Raw genomic sequence first — 21,413 nt, 5'->3', positions numbered from 1 at the left:
ACATAATTGTCTTTAAAATAGACAATGTAAAGCTCTATGCACAGCATAGCAGGCATTGTGACATGGGCTCTCTCCCTCTAAATGGTTTCTTTCTCTAAACGTTTTTCCAATGTGGATATCTTACTCAGGTTTCTTTATATCAGTTACTACATGTGGCTTGTTAAGAATGAAATACCCACAAATGTGTAGGAAGAGCAGGACAATCGTTAGCCTGAACCCAGACCTGTTAGTGCTGTATATCCTACTCTTGGTGGTTTAGCATTGGAGTGTGATTGTTCAGAATGTGGCATTCATAGGGCCCACTAGTTATCCAAGTACTATTGACCTTTGGGTAATATAAAATATTTTCCAAACTATAACAGCTACATTTTCAGAAGGTTCTTGTTGTATATAAGTAATACTACAGTCTTCCCATGGTCTTTATGTAAGATCAACGTATTTTTCCCTCATATGAGATGAATGTACTTGCATGAAATAATTATGGCTGTATGATGATCTTATAACAATGATTAGATTACCAATGGTGTAGGTCCTGAATGTTGCAGCACATACACTCATTACCATCATCAATAGCATGTTGTTTTGATAGAATTAGTTAGCAACATAAAGCTCCCACTTAGACACTATCATACTGTACAAAATTACTTTTATATTTTGACAAAATACAAGAATGCTTAAATAAATGTATACGGAAATATTTGAAATACAATTGAATTTGACTCCCCATCCATACAATAGTCTAGGCTAGCACGGAAGTGAGAGTGAGAAATGAGCTCAGGTCATCCACTGTAAGGAAAGATTGTTGCTCATAAGTGAAAGACCAACTGATAGACTAACATTTAAAACTCTGTACCTATCTAAAAGTTACCAAAATCTTTACAAAATTGGCAACAGAAGACTACAAAAGGAAATGGAGGTTGTGTAATAAATGATATACAAAGGCTTTGGTCTGTTTGTACAATCAACAATGGTTAATTTGGATATGTATAGATGCAAACCTCAAAAGGCTTTAAACTCTGGCAGGCCTTGCATTTCTATGCATTGTTGCAGTGAGAGTATTTTAGTAGCACAAAGTCAAGTAAAACACTTAAGTACAACTATAACAAATAACTTGTACCCGATTGAATGAAATGAAATTAAAATGTGTAAAACATATAGAATATTCTGAGAAATATAAATGAAATTAACTTTATTATAGAAATTGTTCCGGGAGACTGCTAGGGAAGACAAATACTTACATTTCGACATAACAAACTGAATTATATCGAAGACACAATCTACCGTTTTTAGCTACCAAAAGTTTTTTTCAACTCCATTTCAGCGGTTAATGCTTTCCATTTACAATGTTTCTGCCAGCAAGCTTTTGAAAAGAAAAGAATAGAGAAACAGGCTTCTCATACCCAACTGGTACCTGGAATGACACAAACTTGTTTCACCAGAGTCCACATTCTGTACACAGACTGGGAGAGCTTCTTGATATACATTGATAAAAATTATTAATGGAAGAAAATTCTTCACAAATTATCTTCTTTTCAGCAGAAGCAAGGACCAACTCAGTTTCACTGTCCATCCACGTTGTTCTTTTTTCATCATGACATACAACTGGCCATATACAAATACACCAAAAATGACATAAGTTGGAAACTGAAAACAGCTAGTTTTTTTCCCCCATTTACGATGTTACACCGGGCACTTTACAGAAGTCCTTTCTCTTTCTTTCTTCTTCAAGTCTTTGTGGCCAAAGAATGATAGAGAATGGCCCAATCCCAGTACAAAATAGTCTCTTTTAGAGTATTTTCTCAGTTCTGTAATAAAATACTGCCGGACAGCTTCTTCTTTCGAGACAATATCCAAGGAGTCACACGTTGAAAGTCTCTACTGTAGCCTGGGCCAGTACTGCGACATGTCTGCTTCACTGCCTGGGACTTGAACAGGAACAGATACTCCAGGAGAGATGAGACCTGACACAACAAACACGGAGCGATGGATCAGTTCTGGCACCATACAGTCAGTACCTTCTAGTGTCTGCTCAGTAATATTCATTGAAGTTTTAGCAAGCACACCAGTATTCTCATAACAGAATTATTGTAAACAAGCATCTCCATATAATTGACATGTTCAATATTCATTACAAAAATGTACATATATTTTTTTTTTTACATGTGAACATCTATATTACCTATCTATCAAAATACAGTGCCTTCAGAAAGCATTCACACCCCTTGACTTTTCCCACATTTAGTTGTTTTAGAAAGTGGAATTAAAATGGATTTAATTGTATTTTTTTTGTCAACGATCTACACAATATACTCTAATGTCAAAGTAGATTTATTTTTTAAACATTTGTAAAATATTTATGAAAAATAAAACTAATCTATCTCGAAAACATAAGTATTCAACCCACTGAGTCAATACATGTTAGAATCATCTTTTGCAGTGATTACAGCTATGAGTCTTTCTGGGTAAGTCTCTAAGAGCTTTCCACACCTGGATTGTGCAACATTTGCCATTATTCTTTTCAAGATTCTTCAAGCTCTGTCAAATTGGTTGTTGATCATTGCCAGACAACCATTTTCAGGTCTTGCCATAGATTTTCAAGCAGATTTAAGTCAAAACTTTAACTCGGCCACTGAGGAACATTCACTGTCTTCTTGGTAAGCAACTCCAGTGTAGATTTGGCCTTGTGTTTTAGGTTATTGTCCTGCTGAAAGGTGAATTCATCTCACAGTGTCTGGTGGAAAGCAGACTGAATCAGGTTTTCCTCTAGGATTTTGCCTGTGCTTAGCTCCATTCCATTTCCTTTTTATCCTGAAAATCTCCTCAGACCTTAATGATTACAAGCATACCCATAACATGATGCAGCCACCACTATGCTTAAAATGTGGAGATTGGTACTCCGTAATGTGTTGTATTGGATGTGCCCCAAACATAACACTTTGTATTCAGGATAGAAAGTGAATTGCTTTGCCACATTTATTGAAGTATTACTTTAGTGCCTTGCTGCGGATATTTTTTATTCTGTACAGGCTTCTTCTTTTCACTGTGTCAATTGGATTAGTATTGTGGAGTAACTACAATGTTGTTGATCCATCCTCAGTTTTCTCCTATCACAGCCATTAAACTCTGTAACTGTTTTAAAGTCACCATTGGCCTCATGGTGAAATCCCTGAGTGGTTTCCTTCCTCTCCAGTTTCAGCTTTCCAGTTTTTAAAAATGTGTAAACATTTTTAAAACCATAATTCCACTTTAACATTATTTGGTAATGTGTGTAGGCCTGTGACCCCAAAAAATCAAAATGTAATCTATTTTAAATTCAGGTTGTAATGCAACAAAATGTGGAAAAAGTCAAGGGGTGTGAATACTTTCTGAAGGCCTACTAACATTTGCAAATGGTGTTTTGTAATTTCTTGGATTTTGTTTATTTTGACATGCATTTTTCTCTGCTTACCTGTTGAGTTGCCTCCTGAACCAGCCATTGATTGGCTGTTCATATGTGCTTGCATATGAGGAGGGGTGTACGTGTCATAGCTCCGTCCATTGACTGAGGGACTGGTGGGCAGCATGCAGGAGTAGGAGGTCTGGCTGGACACAGGGGCCTGAGGGGACAGCACACAGGACAGTCAGATTCACCTGCTTCTCTGTCACCTAGCAACATCTCCTACTGTATCTACTAAGGGATGGGCCACGTCAAGCATGGGAACACAAATATTGTCTATCAAATTTCAGCTAGAAATTCATCATAGTATTTAATACAGCATTGCAAGTTACAGCATTAACTTGTGTAACAAGTATGTATTTTTATTTATTTATTTAACCTTTATTTAACTAGGCAAGTCAGTTAAGAACACATTCTTATTTACCATGATGGCCTAGGAACAGTGGGTTAACTTCCTTGTTCAGGGGCAGAACAACAGCTTTTACCTTGTCAGCTCAAGGATTCAATCTAGCAACCTTTCGGTTACTAGTCCAATGCTCTAACCACTAGGCTACCTGCCGCCGTATACTTTATCTAGGTTTACAACATATCTTTATCATGGTCATTCATTTAGATGCTATGCTAAGTAATTACAAAAACAACGCCAAAATACTGCATTTATTATTGGATCTGACAGTGATGTACTTACTTGCATAGGCAGGTTGTTGGCCATGGTGAAGCTTGGCATAGGCGGCAGGGCACTGTATGTGTTTGTAAGGGCTGTGTCTGGTCTTCCCAACATGGATCCTGACGAGAACGACACTGCAGGGGGAGGATATAGACAGGTATTTAAGATACCAGTCAGCGCCTGATTGCCATTTGCATCATTGACATGCAGGAACATAGAATGGATTGTGTGGCTCTCCTGACTCTCACACATATTCGTACATTAAATGTTACTTCTCCATTCTGATTAGGCTACATTACTAAAATCACAAAAATAGACCCTACAGGCAATACATGACGGTGGAATGTATCTGATGTAACATAACGTTTTGATAAAGATCACTGACTCCAACCTGGTGCTGTGGTCTGTGGGATGGGCTGGTAGACACTGGTGCTGAAACTGCTGCTGATAGGGATGTGACTAGAAGAGTTACTGGCTTGTCGTCTTTGATTCCGTAGTTTCTCCTCCCTCCTCCACTTTGCCCTTCTATTTGAAAACCACACCTGAAACCACAGTCATGTTTCAAAGGTTAGTGTTGGATTTGTCTGCTGTCACTTCTGTGAATGTGGTTATACCATCCCTACATTCAAGGTGATGTTGATGGGCACAAGGAGAGGTTGCTGTACCTGTATTCTGGCCTCTGGGAGGTCAATTTTTGCAGCAAGTCTTTCCCTTGCGAAAACATCTGGATAGTGAGTTCTTTCAAACTCTGAAACAAAAACAACATTAGTATGAACTACAAAGGAAGTCATTAAATGCGCTATACATAACATATGCCTAAAAAAATCATTCAGACTAATGTAGTTGTTGAAAAACTGATAATTTGCAGTGAATAAATTATTCTGAAAACAGTAATCTGTGGTGATATTCAAAATAAATAGACCTAGTTATGAGTCAGCCTTGATGCTTTACTTCTGTGTAAAATAGACTAATTTAGTATCACCAGATCATTAATGAGATTACTTTGGCCGATAGTTGGACGAGAACATGTGACAGTGGCGGTATGATTTACCTTTCTCAAGCGCTTCTATCTGTTCTTGTGTGAACGAAGTGCGGTTCCTTTGCAGTTTTCTTTTGAGCTGAAGTCTCATTTGGGTCTCATCCGAGTCTTCTCCATTCGAACTTATTGAATTAGTGTTCTCACCTCCACCGTCTGACTGTGGACAACCATCTGAAACATACAGAATGAATCAATCAATACAAGCTATCACTCCTTCTTCAGCTTCCATGCATAGCATGAGGTGCACCTGTTGGGAAGTAAATGTGATCATGTTAGCGTTTGCCCAAAACCCATCTGTGTGTAAAATGTTATCTTAAAATAAGTGAAATGTTAAGACTTCTTGAGTGCTCTGCTTCTTCCAGCTGATATTGACTTGGTTTGACAATTCATTGTATTATTTCAACCAGATATTATTAGTCACGTCAGGCTATAGAAAAGGCTATAAAATTTTGTGGGAAAATATTCCTTTTGCCTTAGATCTTTTATGACCATGTAACAATGCCTGTCGTGCTGAAATACAACAAAATGAGCTAGAACCTATTCAGATCCCCTGAAATGCTTTAAAATCCAAACCTTCCCCTTTAAATGTTCCCTTTTTAAATGTTAGCTTTTTCCACATGGGTGTTTGTGCACCCTTTGAAATAACCCCCAACACTTGAATAAAAGCTATTTTTCACGACCACACAAAACCAAGAGCATAAGGGAAACTATTCAATTCACGGTCTATGGAGGGGTTGGCAAACTTTCGTGGGCAGAATTTTGAGGACACAATTGGAGAAGGCAACAAAGGGATTCTCTCGAGGCACTCAGTTCCCTTCATTGTAGCTTGAGGATTCCAGTCAACAGACTTTTCAGCTTAGTATGTTAACCTTTATGCACTGCTATCATTAATCACTGTCTCCTAGGATGCCCTGTTCAACGCCAGTTAGGATTTATACCTTCTTTAGGCCATAGAAGAAAATCACCCAGCACATACTGAATGAGACATCACTTGCTCAGCCCCTGTTTGTTAGGCCTACATAAAGGGGACAGGGAAACCAACAGTGAGTTAGGGGGCCTCAGTGAGTGGCGTTGTTAAACACTTTATTCAGCATCCCTTTGCTCCATTACATTATGTCTATGTAGCAAGATGATATAGACTGGTTATGTGGGCCTAGATAAATCTGCTTTGACAGTTTATTGTGCAGGTGATTACCATTTTACATTTTGTGTTTTTTTCTACATGCCAGGCAGGTTGCTCAGTGTAGTCATAAACTGTATTGGTAAGGAATATAAGTAATATAATCTTGATATATTTGAAAAACACATCAGTAGTGACTCATCATCATATGTGGGTATTTTGTTCACTCTGCTTTGACGTGATGTGTTTGTCTTTCTGACAGATTTGTAGTTTCAAAACCAAATGCATTATTCAGAACCAGGTGTAAACATACGCAACGATTAAGTCTCTCCAAAAATAAAGTTTCAGTGGCCAGTGCGCTATAGTTTTGTAGCTAATCTGTCAAAAGGAGTGAATGTGCGTCCCATTATCCCTCAGCCAGATCAACTGTCGCTAGATTTGGGATTTGTTTTCATTAATGAAAGACGCTGGGAAATATACCGTTCCATAGTATCACGTGTCACAATCGGTGAGGCGTAAAACAAGCCAAAATATAGAGAACCTTAAATAGAAACTTAAAACATTCTGGGACCCCCTGAAAGAGAAAGTGCTTAAACCCTATAGACAGACAGCTTTAGTCCTCTAGAAAGAAAAAGAAGATCAGAAAAACTGTCACGTTGATCCCTAAAAACACGAAATAGCTAGGGAGAGCTTTTACCCTCTCCTTATGAAAGAGTTCCCTCTTTTTAGGCCCTGTCACTCTGATGAATTCGTTATTTTATTCACTGTTGCATGGCGTTTATCAGATTGAGACCATATTTGTCCCCCTCTGAGACCTCACCCAACCGTATGCTTCCAGAGTAATGGATTCTTAATGCCCTTGAAATCGCACTCCACGCAAGTATAGACACTTATGGCAGAACGTAAGTGAACATGCGATGTTGGTATAGCTGGTTGTGTTGTTTACACACACATTTTGAATAGACAGGATAAAAGAGATACATTTGAAGTACAAACAACAACAGCGTTATTATTCATATATAACAATATTAGCCCTTATCATTGTGATAAGATTATATATATCTAGATTATATACTTAATACTATTATGATACTATTATAATAACAGTAGTGCCTAGTTAATAATAATAATTATAATAATAACAAAAAATACAATAAAATAAATATATATATATATATATATATTATTGCTAATAAAAAATAGGCTACCATTTGTTACTCATGACACTTGGTCACCTGTCATCATCCCCTGTCATCATCACCTGTCATCATCACCTGTCATCGTCACCTGTCATCGTCACCTTTCATCCACCTTAATGTAATTGTTGGGGTTATCTCATTCTACCAAGAGCTCCAAAGCCAATAGGACTTTTAGAGTTGGAAAAAAATGTATAGTGGAAAAAATAAAAATGTAGGCCCATCAAAGCAATTCGCGAGACAGATATAGATGCCAACAACAACAAAAAACTGCAGATATTATGAGGGGGAAAACACGATTATTTGTATATCTATAGTGTCCATACTTGATTGTTTAGTTCTCTTAAAACTGACGTGTCTAATTGGCAAGTGATGCCATATCGTGTCCAGAGGTCTCCCGTGGAACATTTCTACAGCTGTCTCCTCAAACTAGACGCTTATTCATGTCGCCCTTAATGAGAAACAAAACGTTCTCTAATGAGCAATTACATAGCGACAGAACTGTTCCCATAACAAATTCTTGCGTGTAACAGAAACATCCTTTGTACAGATATTCCGCACACAGCTTCAGATATTTTTCATCCTCGGGCAATGCAAAATATAGTAGGCCTAGGAATGGATCGATCGTGCAGACTAAATCGTGCAGACTAAATCGTGCAGACTAAATCGTGAAGACTAAATTGTGAAATTACAACCATATTGTAAAAAAAGTTGATAGAAAAACATGTCAAGTATTTGCAATGTAATAACTAGTCGAATCAAACCAAGTAATCTTTGAATCACAACAAGCTTTCACACTCTCACATCAGAATTAGACGTTCATCTATGTTTCCCAAAAGTGTTTGGTTACTTCTCTGCATATAGACCAGCAAATGAATTATAGTTCCATGCATAAGTCAGATAAGTCTAATGAACCAGACGCGTTAGTGATAAACAATATCAACTGAACTCAATGATTTTCGAAAAAGTAATTTTATTCCCATGTTACTTTAAACAATGTAACAATAATTTTGCCTAATAATGTTGTAACACGATAAAATAAAAATTACATATTAGTGTTTATTTTGGTAATAACACTATTGTAATAATATAGGCATAATATAATCGTACAGCCTACGATACTACTACTACTACTAATAATAATAATAATAATAGTAATTAATCGTTATAAAAACAACATAATAAAGACACCCGCACTTCACTCGTCCAATCCAGTGATTCTCTTACCTGGGTTGGGCTGTCCTGGCACTGAGGTTCCGGGGTACCAGCCCGGCCGGGTCCCCCACGTCCCAGTCTGACCGTTCAGCATTCTCAACTTCTCATACATGCCATCTGCGCCCATCTGTTGCTTCTCGCTAGCCAGGTTGCGCAGTACTCTGTTTATCGACGACACCTGAAAGACAAATCCAAAACCCTTCACATTAATTAAACGCGCTTGGCGCTTGTTTCCCTTGTTGTGACGGCACATTGGCTTGCAAGTGATCTGTCACATAAGTGCATGCATACCCTCACATTCACAATATGTATTTGGATAAGAAACTCTCTATCGAAATGGGAGATTAACAAAATATCAATTACATTTTCAATTTGTGTAATTATTCTGAAACAGGTGCATAATCATAACCAAGATGGAGGTCAGTTGTTCACGGTAATTTGTTAAGCGTGTAGGCCTATAAAATGGTATGACTAATAACTTACACTCACTGAACTTACACTGGGTATATTATCGTTTGTGCAGACCCCCTCCGATAGCAGTCTGTCACGAATTTCCCACGCGAAGATTGAAGGGCACTCCCTCTTGTATACTGCAATTTTTCCGACCACCTCGGGAGTTGCTACTCTTGGTTTGCTACCCCCGATCGCCCTTGGTCGGATGGAGCCGGTTTCATAGTATCTGCCCAGAATCTTACTCACACAGCCGTTTGACACCTAAATAGAAAACAATAGACACAAATCACATACATTATTTAAGACTAATGTGAAATATATGTTTATACTACAAACATTGTTACGCTTACGTTTTCATTGTCCAGCACTTGAACTTTTGCATCACCATGGGTCTATAACACAAGAAATATACCTTGAATGGTACGGTAATTTAATTTGCACTGGATCACGGCATCTACTGGATGGTTGTGTTTGCAGGTTGTATCCTAACATGTCCTGGTATCACCACAAACCATAATTCATCGCTACAATGAAGTAGCCTATTTATTCGTGCGTAATATTATATTTTCAAAACTGCAACTTAAAATGGTTTGAACTGACAATAGTTGGATGTGCAATGAGTTGGTATATATTCTAAATAAAAATCACGCATTAGGAATCTTATTCTGACGCGTTTTACTGATGCAGACAGAGAGAAGAATGCAGTGTTATCACCTGCAGAATCCTGGATATATCGCACGGCCGCGCGCCACTGTGAGCAAGCTCGACTATTTTCTGTCTGGTGGTGTCGGGCAGGGGTCTGCCGTTGACGAACACTCCGCCGAGCTGATTCACTCCGCTGTGACCTGGGCAGAGACAGGGGATGCACTCTCTTTAGTTAAGCCATTAATCAAGAGCTGTGATTTTTTTTTTAAAACAGCAGCCTCTTCAATACAGATGTCTCCGGTGCAAGCGTTTAGATGTTAACTATGCAAAATAAAAGTTATCAAACAAAACAGGAGACAAGAAATTAAACTGGACATTCAGCACCAAACATCGGGAAAATCACGCTGGAATTTGCAGTCTGTAATGATTGCCATTGTTCATCTGTCATATGTTCGAAATGCTTTCCGATGTCATTATTTTCTACAATCTTGTTCTAATCACACGAGCAGAACATTGATTAGCAGTGTGGTATGATCTCAACCAAAACATCTCCACCCCACTGATCCGAGATTTGCGCATCTTTGCAAATCTTTAAGATCAAATAGCGTAATGGCATTTGCGGCACAGCAGTATAAAGTAGTAATTACAGTATAATCTCAAGACTAAAAACAAATCGTCACTTAATCCAACTTTATATCAACTTGATATTACACCAGCTAAAACACCATAAACGCTCATTTAAACAGGTTTCATGCGAGTTCATTAACAATATCCAGCTTAGGATAGCCCAGAAAACCAGACCAAACCTGAAGTCCAATAGAAAAGCAGCCTCCTTGTAGCCGCCTACGTTTGCTCTAGTTGTCCGCTCCCTTCCCTTCGAAGCCTCCCGTTAAATTGACTCCAAGAGCACAAGCTCCTTAGCAATAAATAAGCTCCAAATATAGAAGAGGGGGAAAATATGATGAGCCTGGCTGACATTTGTCTTTAGAGTAAAGCTAGCTACACGTCAAGTTTGATGTTAATTTCTGGAAATAGGCGGAAGTCGCCCTGGATCATGCATGGAAGGCTAATTGAAAAGATCAGTTGGAGCACTTGTGGCAGGCATGTCACTTTATGACACTGCTCTGCTTTTGAAAATGGCATCGTCACGACAAATAGTAGCATGATAAAACGACCCTTTCTGTCTGCATTTGGATATCACTCAGACTAAATTGGACTCTACTCATTTACCCTTCAAGGGAAGCTTCATTTTATGGTAGCCAAGGGGCTGTGCGCGGGCACGAGGATGGGAGCGCGCGTTGCTCTTAACATATCAAAAGTGACATCCTTTTTTTTTCAAGCGACAAACCATATTTGTTATTATGAGTCTGCTGTAGATGTTTGCACTCTCCCTTGTTTTATATATGTTTTGTTATTGTGTTTTCAAATAATAATTAAATAATAGGTAAGCCCTACATCAATTATAATATTACATTAGGCCTTAAAAAATTAAATTACACCTGCTTGTGAATTTGTTGTCTACTGCCATTGTGCTAAATTCTCAAATTCTAGCCAAAATCAGGGTGTAAATACAGGCTATCCGCTCAGGAGAAGACTGCTGTAAGAGCAAATCCATCGCTATGTTGAGGTTAATTCCAGGATTAGATTAAATCAATTGTGTTTGTGCATTTGATAGGCCAGCAGGGAAAAGCATATTGAACATTTATTGGCTTTGAACGCGCCTCCCGTATAGGCCTAGTGCTCATATAAATTCACTTGATCACTGCCACACAGAGATAAGAATATCCAATCTAACTTTCACTCGAAAGGTTAAATCTCAATCATTAAATAATTCCCCACGGTGAGTGGTGTCGATCTCGCCTGGTGGCAATGATTATGCGCCTTGTATTCTATTGCAAGTCAATTAATAGGAAAACATATGGCGTCAATTTGGACGCTCAGTTCCATATACACCCAGGAGTTATTAGCACAAAGCCTGCAGAGCCAGCGCGACCTTTAGACAAACTGAAGGCCTCACCCGAATCATATCTGCTCAGTATTTCGCTCAAGAGATCACCACAGTCCATTGCCATCACAATGTAAAAATGTAACAAGAGATAAATGAAGGCATAGTTCTATACAATCTTGATTACAGGATAATATATAGCCCTAATATTTTGGTAGCCAGTAGGTCCATTTAAAAAGTAAGGAACAGAAAAAAATACCGTATCAAAATGTACATTGTGTACATTACGGTATTTTTTTCATGCAAAGAAAAAACTCGTATATTGCAATTATTTGAAGAACTCAGTTTTCTTTTCAAACGTGAGAGGGAATATGGGACTTCACATCACTGTTCAATTATTGAATATGGCCCACTTAAACTGACCTAGATTCAAATGCTTTGTTTGGTTGGAGGTCTTTCAAGTGTACGCGTCACATCTTCCCTCTGATCCTACGTCTATAACTTGTTAAATTTAGGCCTGATATACAAATATACATGAAGTGCAAGGCTAAGCCAAGACAATATAATGTATTGGCATAAATATGAACGCACACTGCAGCACAAACTTGTCGTTGATTTGAAGAGAATGAGAGTAAGCCATTCTACACACCTTCGTTACAGATGTCATACACCTCTTGTCCAGCATTAAAAAAGAAAATATATGTATTTTATTGTCACTCTGTCAACGATACAAAATAATGAATTATGAATTACTAAATAGCATCTCAAATACGTAAATACTGCTCTGACGTTTATAGTCCCAATGCGTTCATAAAAAAAGACTCTGAAAGTCTCATCAAAGCATTACCCTCACACTGTGGTTATACAGAAGGAATAACATTTTCATAAACATGACATATTCTCCATGAGATGCATGCAATGTCCATTAGTGCATATATAATGGGCAATGTGAATTGGCACACCCCAACAGGCGTTTCTGAAATGTTATTTTATCATATCAAGAATACACTTTTCCTCTTCTTTCCTTGTTTCTTTCTTTCTTTCTATTGGTGTTGTATTATTATTATTGTGTAGGCCTATGTGTGACAACACAACTTATTTGGAAGTTGTATGTATTTAGCCAATAAATACAACCATCAGGCCTTCTACTTCCTGCTATCCTCTTCTCTGATAGTTCGTCATAGTGCAGGTATTAGGCTATGTTTCAGTTGTTACACGTACAGGTTAATAGAAGCATACTAGTCAAAGTCCACTGATACAAATACAACTGTGTGGATGAAAATATGAGAATGAGCATATGTAAAACATTCCTAATTCAGAAAATGTCAACATGTCGAAAAATCTTGGCCTTATTCTACACAAACATGCAAACCAACATATGCAGCATAAATGTTATGTGCCACATGATTCTTTACAGCTCAGTGTATATAGTTACTCTGAAAAAAAGATTCACTTACTGTTTTGCATCATGGACGCGACGCCAGATTCCCACGTGGCCCGGTTATAGTATTCTATTAGTCATGGGGAAAGAATAGCAGTGATCAGTATTGCTAATAATATTACAGTACTCAGGGTACATACACATCGCAGACATTGATTTGGTGCAATTAGACAATACGGTGGGAACTATATTACTCATGAATACCTCAGGATGCATTAGGCTATTATTCATTCATATTTCATAATATGAGAGCATAATATCGTTTGTTGTTCTATAGATTTTTGAATATATATATATATTCAGTATTTAAACTTGCCTGGAAACAGTGTGGACTGTCCGCTTAAAACAATTTAAAGAATCTCTCATCTGCTTCTCACTAGTTAATATATTCTCCCTATGGACAAAGCAAAACATTTTATTAGTAGGCACCTGAGCTTTCGTTTTTATTATGTCAGACTTACTGCAATATTTTCTAACTCGTTTCATGAGATAAATAGCATTGCAGTAATTTTAGAAAAAGTTCAATAGTTTATTATCAGCTTTTGAGTGTATTTTTGGTGTATTGAGAGTTGGCTACCTTTAAGAAATAAAGTTATGGAATTTTGAATACATTTGCATATTAAGATATAAAATATTACTGTTATTATGTTGGCTGTGAAAACTTTAGTCAGTAATATACTTTTAAGATGTCTTTATATGTAGTCGTCTAGTGACACACGCTGTCTACCTCGCTTGGCTGCTTTGGAAAGTGACATCGGGAGGGGGTGAAGGCTCTCCAACAAAGCCTGCAGGATTTCAACAATGGCGTCCTTTCTGCTTCTACACCAGAACCCAGAGAGCATAACTCAGGCTCACTAACTAGCTACACAGCCTCGAACTAAACGTACCAACAACTCTCAGGAATACAAAGAGCTGTAGGGAGCAACCCCCTCCCACTGCATCCATGCCCAGCACAACACCCTCTCACACCGTCACAGTTACACTGCTGCTTGCCGTGACCCGGTGCCCGCATCCCTCTGCTTTTTTGTTTGTCTCGACTTGGAAAATAGAAACGCAATTTCTTGTTTTAAATATCTGGAGGTAATGCTGTTGCTGGTGTGTGTCGTTAGGATTGTAAAAAAACATACAACAGCTCAGTGGGGTGCTCAATTGGAAAAAGACAATTGCCATAAAGAGCCCATTCAAAACATTTGCAGAAAAGGAGGCCACTAAGGAAATAGTCCACGCTTTGATTTTCTCCCTTTTTATCTTCTCCTTCTTAAACAGGCAATGGACTGACTGTGTGTGTATTTACAGTGTGCATCCACAAATAAATAGCCTATAGCTTACATCCAATCATAGAGCCAAGCTGCTATTCATATGTATGAAGATATTCTAAAGAAGCTGTAAATTCAACTAACTCATCATCATAACTTATCATTTATAATCATTTTCTAAAATAAAGTTAGGAAAATTAAATGCACTATTGGTTCACTGATTATATACGTTTATAATTAGACAGGTGTAGCTACAAAGCATGTATTTCATTTTTCTCATTCTCTCTTCTAATTTTTTTCAAATGCAATAATGCAATGGGGAAATGGGGAAGTGAAAAGTAAAGAGTTTCGGGTTTATTTTTGATTGTATGTGTAAAATGATCCATTAACCTTTAATCATTCAACTCATTTGATATAGAAATTAACTAAGCATAAACTTAACCCGGAAGCAGTCTACTTGTAAACCACACTTTTTAATGTCATGAGGTGCCAATAATGAGCTTATTATGCAAGTCTAACTGGAATTGTATAATTTATTTGATGCAGTCTGTAAAAGAGGAAGGCCTCATCTGTATTTTGCCCGTTTTAATTCACAACTACAACAATTTTAATTGAACATGCATCTTCAGACTTGTAAGGACTATATTATTCCTGATTATTCCCTTCATTTATATGCAGAAAAACTCCATAAATGAACAATGTCCTGGCAGGAAGTTGAACACAGTAACATTTGATATATCTACCACTATATATAGCTACCATATATTTTGCTAATAGACTAAAGCAATATCGTACTGGAAGAGCCAAAAGCATAATGCATAGCCTAATGTTATAAATCATATTAGGTAATTAACCACTAATATAAACAATGGTTTTGAAGTTGTGATTTTTCTGTATTTTCTTATATTTGTAGTACGTAAAACGTAACTATGCACTTAATCTAATCATTATTACTTTGTGTGGAGAAATAGCTATAATAGACTAATCTATTCGAGTTTATCTCTGAATTGTTTTCACATATATATCTTGCATGTTAAAAACATTACTATTTGAGTTCAGTAAGCATAATATTTAAATTGTCATTGAATAGAGGAAAATGTATCCTGAAAAGGATTAAACATTTGCCAAACTTAGTAAAAAGTTAAAAGAGCATTTTTTTGTGATGGCGCCCGGGTGAGGCCGACTGTATGATTCAACTTGACACCCTTGCTCATCGCATCATCACGTCCCCATTCTTTGGACTGATCACTGTCTTGGCCTGACTTTTTACTCTTCCTTGTCAAGCATAAGCGTTAAGATAACGGCAAGCACCGACGGAATACAAGCAAAAGCACAGTATAAATACATAAGGATGCGAACCTAAATGTTCAAATTTGGCTGCCACTAGTCTGCGTACCAAAGTTCCTTTGTTAAATGACCAGCACTAAAAACTTTTGAGCCGTTCGGACTCTTCCTAAATTACAAAAACTTATTAACTTGGAGTTTAATTAGCATTTCCAACACTTAACCTACTTTTTGATGTTTCACTCTAAAATGGTGTAATGTGTACGCTATAGGCTATACGAGTGAATAATGCGTGCTGTCTGAAATGTAGGCTAGGTACAAAGTGCCAAGAAATCAGAGCTTACCTTTTTGAGGCATCCTGTGTACACTGCAGCCAAAGCCTTAGTTGATAAGTATGAGCACAAATGAGACGGAGCCACAGTGCTGGATAGCCCCTGCGAAGAGTTTGTCTTGTATATATGTTCCAAGTGGTCTTGAATAGAGATGGAAATCCCTGCGAAGGAAGCAGAGATTGACAATAAAATGGGTTGTCAGGGCTGCGCGAGACTGAAAATGTGCGCTCGTGAGTTGGTGAGAGAGAGAGAGAGAGAGAAAGGGAGAGGGAGAGAAAGAGAACGGGGGAGAGGGAGAGAGTAGCGCAGAGCAGCGCACCTATGCTGATTGGTGATGGTACAAGTGTATTAATGTATGTGTTCCTGGTCTGTGCCTCGCCTCCACTCCTCTTCAGTGGCCGATTAGCAGTGCCTGACCTCTGTCATCATCTTCCAGCGAAACACTTCCTCCTACTCCGCCGTGCAGAGCGGGAAACCGGGCAGAGCCAGTGCTAGCTTTTCAAACCTACTAATAACTCTGCACATGCAAATTCACTGTTCCCTCTCTAACATACACACACACACACGCACGCACACACACACGCGCATGCACACACACACACACACACACACACACACACACACACATTGAACATTTCCTTTAGAAATGCTATTGGATGCTATTGAAGGCTAACCATTGGATAAGGAATGGCAAGTGCAACTCACAGGGCTCCACCATCGTGGAACGCAGACAAGCTTTCCTACACTAACGATGAACCTGAAGTTATAAATGAACACATGGTGCGCGCCGACCTCAAATTGATCAACATTAACAATTTGCAGTCCATCTTTATCGTTTACACTGATAATCCACTGATAAAGACCAACAAAGCACCACTTTACTAATTTAGCCTACATAAGTTGATAGCTTATCTATTTGTAATATTAACATTTATATATATATATTTTATCTAAAGGCTGAATTGAAAGATTCAGTTTAGGAATGATCTGGCTATCACTTCTGAAAGCGATCTTTACGCAGCAGCCAGAAGTGCAGTGTCATAATTGCAAACTTTCTGCACTTGTCGCAGTTGATTATGACATCACATGGTAGATTTGGTTGTTTAGACCTAAATTACAAACAATATCTATGGACTAAATGAATATAATAGCGAGAACGATAATCTTACTTCATTTTCAATGGACCAAATGATAGCCAATACGCTGCGTCCAAGCTTCTAAAGGACAGATAACACAGGACGTAAATATAAGCAAATTACTTTGCAGTCATGACCACACAGCAGACCTACATTTGTTGAATGCCTGGCCATTAACGCACACCACACACTCCAAATCAACCCCTCTGTGCCTGCATTTGACTTTACACTTGGAGTACCAGTCTCGGCTATGGGTGTTCCCATCATTTATTCAAATGGAATAGATTCCGGGTCGTGGGATAAGAAACAAGGGGGGCTGTGGCATGCTGGGGTAACCTACAAGAGGGGAGAAAAGTGTCGGGAGGCGCAGAGCATAAAATGAAATCGTGGATGCATACACTTGACTTCCTTTGACATGTGAAAAGTGCTAAAAGTCAGAGCTCATCAATAAACTGAATAAGTCCTGACAACCATTGCATTCCCAACTAAAGTACAATGAGAAGACAAACGACACTGCCAAAGAGTTTGCATCGCAATGAAAGGGCGGCTAGGATAATGAGCTGCCGCGACCGTCATGCACTGTCATCTCGAGTCCCTTGGTGAAACTCTGTCACTTTCTAATATTTGCACAAAACTTTCATTCCACTCCTCTACAATCCTTGCTGCAAATTCTTATGATGTGGACGGTTTACTGTTGCCTACACATTTTGGCACACTGTTTTTGCAGTGCGCAGAAGTGCTAACGAAGTTAGGCTACCAATGTGGCTATTTTTTTATTCCAAGGAACTCTGCTGTCATACGTGGAATATATAGTTAGATGCAGTAAAGTAGGCTATATGTGTCTTAGAATCAGCAATAAATTAGCAAATTATTCTAATTACATTCTTTGTATAAGAGCAAGATTATATTTATGTGTAGGCTGCAGAAACTATAGGCCACCCTTACACTGTGGCTGTACTGCTTTTAAGGTTTCTGTGTAGTAAAATATTGGTTAATAGTATGTCAAAATCAAAGATTTTTAAGATGGGCTCACTCGGGCTCCCGAGTGGCACAGCGGTCTAAGGCACTACAGACCCTGGTTCAATTCCAGGCTGTATCACATCCGGCCGTGATTGGGATTCCTATAGGGCGGCGCACAATTTCCCCAGCGTCGTCCGAGTTAGGGTTTGGCCGGGGTAGGCCGTCATTGTAAATAAGACTTTGTTCTTAACTGACTTGCCTAGTTAAATGAAGGTTAAATAAATTCTAACGTTTGTATATGATATTTGATGAAACTTTCTGAGCATGCACAGCATAGGCCAAACATTTTATGCATGCAAATAAACAAAACACGACACTGTCAACGCATGTTGAAAATGCAGTTATAATTGCTTTGATGCACATCTATGGGCGAAATACATCATTATAAGTTTACCCTAAAACTAGGCTACCAAAAAGTCGTCTTTCATGTCCATAAACCCACTGAAGAACCATGCAGTGCACTGCTAACAACACTTTATATTGTAATGTACAAACCACAATTCCTTCTGCTTCACTCCGTTCAATGAGAAGATCCCAGATCAAACTGTTGTAACAATGCTCAACAATAGCACCTATGGATCATTTCATTCTATGGAAAGATGTAATCCGCCTTGTTGTTGTCTTGTGGTTGAGTTTATCTTGTTACTTGACTCCAGAATACATTTCTCGAAATCAGCAAGTGAAAAACAATAACATTTCAAATGTAAATCCATTCATTGGAACAACTCAGGCAACATCCACGAGTTGCAATTGCTATGTGGAAAACTATCAATTAGCGCAGTTTTGGATTAGCACAAAGTACTTTCTCAGACCATGGGAAAATACTGTAATCTTGTCGCTCTTTTTCCCTCGGGCAACGTGGTTTTTGAGCATCCCCTTAAAGTTTTGACCCCCCCTCAAAAATCATAAGGGGAGGTGGCACTGAATGTGGCTGACGTCATCATTGAAAACAGGACAGGGAGAGAGAGAGAGAGAGAGAGAGAGAGAGAGAGAGAGAGAGAGAGAGAGAGAGAGAGAGAGAGAGAGAGAGAGAGAGAGAGAGAGAGAGAGAGAGAGAGAGAGAGAGAGACAAAAGTATCAGCCGAAGCGAATAAAGTGGGTTGACCCAGCCACTGATTTATAAGAAGTTATGGAGAGGATCGGTTGTGGGGAACGTGAGGTTTTATAAGGTTTAGTATTATATTCAACAGCTAACTAGTAGACTAGCACTTGATCTTGGAGTATCACAGCTAACAAATGATAAATTGCAGCTAGGCTATACTTGACATAAATGATCTACTGCTGAATGAATACATGTTTTATCATATAGGTCTAAGCATTAACTCCTGTATGGAGGGGGGTAGTAACATGTTTTGTTATGGCTATACCTGCAGGCCCATGTGTTTATTAATTGTGATGCAGGCCCATATTCCGAATGTAAAGTGCAACTAAAGATCTTGTCATATTTCATGAAATGGTTCATTGCCAGATTATTTACTTCCTGACAGCAGCATAAACATATTCCTCTATAAATGCCCCTAAATAGGAAGGTGTGGAAATTGTTCAATTTAGTCATGAGGTAAACTGCAGTGTACATAAAGTACACTCACGGACGTGTTGTCATACTGACATGCTTTTAACAATTTAAAAGGGCATATACAACTAGAAAAATAGCCTACGGTTATATCAACTCTAAAACCTAATAACACACGAAACACCACAATAATTATTATAATTGTTATTATTTATATTATTAGCCTAAGCATTAAACATGCTTACGTAAAACTGTAGTTGGATTAAATCCATCAAAGGCTACGTTTACATTTCTTAAATCCATTGTCTAGCTTGTTTAACTGTATAAGCAATCTGGACAACATTCCCCTACTTACTATCACGTGAAGACTTACCTCGGGTTCAATACACACGTTTCCTCGAAGCTCAGTGCGAACACTTATGCAAAGGAAAGATATGTTTGCAGACGGCTTTGCTGAATAGTAAGGATTCATATATCCAAGCCAACAAGCCAGGAACGCAATATAAAGCGTAATGGTTGACAGATAAATATTTTTAAAGTCCTACCTGTTAGAAAGTACAGATCCACTTCACTTATGTTTCCAGTCAGTGTTGATCATTATAAAACAGGAGAAAGAATGTATATAATGTGACATTTAGAGTCCATGGTTTTCATGTATTGAATTGCAGGTCTGTTTCCAAGTCGATGATCATATAAAATGACCCTGTCGCTTCTACCACCAACTTTCCCATAATATCATCCACAACTTGGCAGTGATTGGCCGCGGTGACGCTACACGTCACTTTGGACACCACTTATCACTCTGCTAACTAGGAAGTCGCGGGAGATGTCCAAACCCACTTGTGCATTACGTTTATGCTAATGCGATATATGCCAGCCAATACACTTTCTTATGAGAATAACCACTCGTATGCCAATCAAACAGAATGCATTGATGAGCGAATGTCCTATTTATCTCGAATTTCATCTATTTAGTCACTTTCTAGCTGATTTGGTTGATGTAGCCTAAGGCGTGTGTATTGTGTTCGGTGTCAAGTTCGATAGTCATAATTTCTGATGCATTGTGTTCAGAGTGTCAAAATAGAATAGTCAAGGTAGCCTAGCGGTTAGAGCGTTGGGCCAATAACTGAAAGTTTGCTGGCTCGAATCCCTGAGCTGACAAGGTAAAATAATTCTGTCTTTCTGCTCCTGAGCATCTCTCTGATTCAGAGGGTTTGGGTTAAATGCAGAAGACATTTCAGTTGTACAGCTGACTAGTTTTCCCCCTAATGTCTGATGCATTGTTTTCAGTGTCAAGTTAAAATAGTCATATTTTTGGATGTAAGTTACAGCCCTCTGCAGCCTAAACAAGAGCAGTACAGAAAATAGCCTAAAACAAAGTAGGATATTGACACCAATTAAGCCCAAACGTTTGACTGACTGGTTCATTATTTGGTAAACTAGGTCTTAGCCTAGACTAATGTTGTGCTCTTTGAAATATTATGTCTCATTCAGCTAACAGAGGTCTTGTTAAGAAAACATGAACATATTCAACAGAAGTGGGCTATTGCTTCTTAACATTTAGCCTACAGGACATTTTGCTACCTCTAATAATGTAATGCAGCTTAGTTTGTCTTGTATCGACAAACCTAACGAAATGAGCATAGGTCAAATAAATGTCTTTCTGACCTCTTGGAGATATGGGGACCACAAGTCATCAATGTTATTAACCCAAA

The 21,413-nt window shown here is 38.3% G+C and overlaps 1 protein-coding gene across 17 annotated transcripts; it reads right to left on the bottom strand.

The window, feature by feature from the left end:
- Positions 1 to 629: 629 nt before the first annotated feature.
- LOC115197490 (paired box protein Pax-6) lies at positions 630 to 20,406 on the bottom strand. Of its 17 annotated transcripts, XM_029759088.1 has the most exons (15): positions 16,349 to 16,621; positions 16,042 to 16,190; positions 13,474 to 13,551; positions 13,174 to 13,227; positions 12,366 to 12,389; positions 9,841 to 9,971; positions 9,477 to 9,518; positions 9,157 to 9,387; positions 8,686 to 8,851; positions 5,155 to 5,313; positions 4,769 to 4,851; positions 4,489 to 4,645; positions 4,125 to 4,237; positions 3,449 to 3,596; positions 630 to 1,961 (listed from the first exon to the last, which is right to left on the bottom strand). In XM_029759088.1, the coding sequence occupies exons 4-15, from the start codon at positions 13,184 to 13,186 to the stop codon at positions 1,876 to 1,878; spliced, it is 1,353 nt and encodes a 450-aa protein (XP_029614948.1). In that variant the 5' UTR covers positions 13,187 to 13,227; positions 13,474 to 13,551; positions 16,042 to 16,190; positions 16,349 to 16,621; the 3' UTR covers positions 630 to 1,875. The 17 variants fall into 17 exon arrangements, with proteins under 17 accessions (XP_029614948.1, XP_029614937.1, XP_029614938.1 ...); XM_029759077.1 differs by lacking the exons at positions 13,474 to 13,551; positions 16,349 to 16,621 and adding an exon at positions 20,244 to 20,406; XM_029759078.1 differs by lacking the exons at positions 13,474 to 13,551; positions 16,349 to 16,621 and adding an exon at positions 18,681 to 19,040.
- Between the last annotated feature and the right edge of the window lie 1,007 nt (positions 20,407 to 21,413).

This window comes from Salmo trutta, chromosome 7 (genome assembly GCF_901001165.1).
Source record: "Salmo trutta chromosome 7, fSalTru1.1, whole genome shotgun sequence".
Lineage (NCBI taxonomy): Eukaryota > Metazoa > Chordata > Actinopteri > Salmoniformes > Salmonidae > Salmo > Salmo trutta.
This window is presented reverse-complemented; position numbering and strand designations above follow the sequence as displayed.

Excerpts from the sequence above, each read along its gene's own strand:
- LOC115197490 (XM_029759077.1), bottom strand. Across the intron at positions 9,972-12,365 it reads GTATGACATCTGTAACGAAG|GTCACAGCGGAGTGAATCAG; the intron begins GTGTGTAGAATG and ends GTCTCTGCCCAG. Across the intron at positions 8,852-9,156 it reads CCAGTGTAAGTTCAGTGAGT|GTGTCGTCGATAAACAGAGT; the intron begins GTAAGTTATTAG and ends TTTGTCTTTCAG.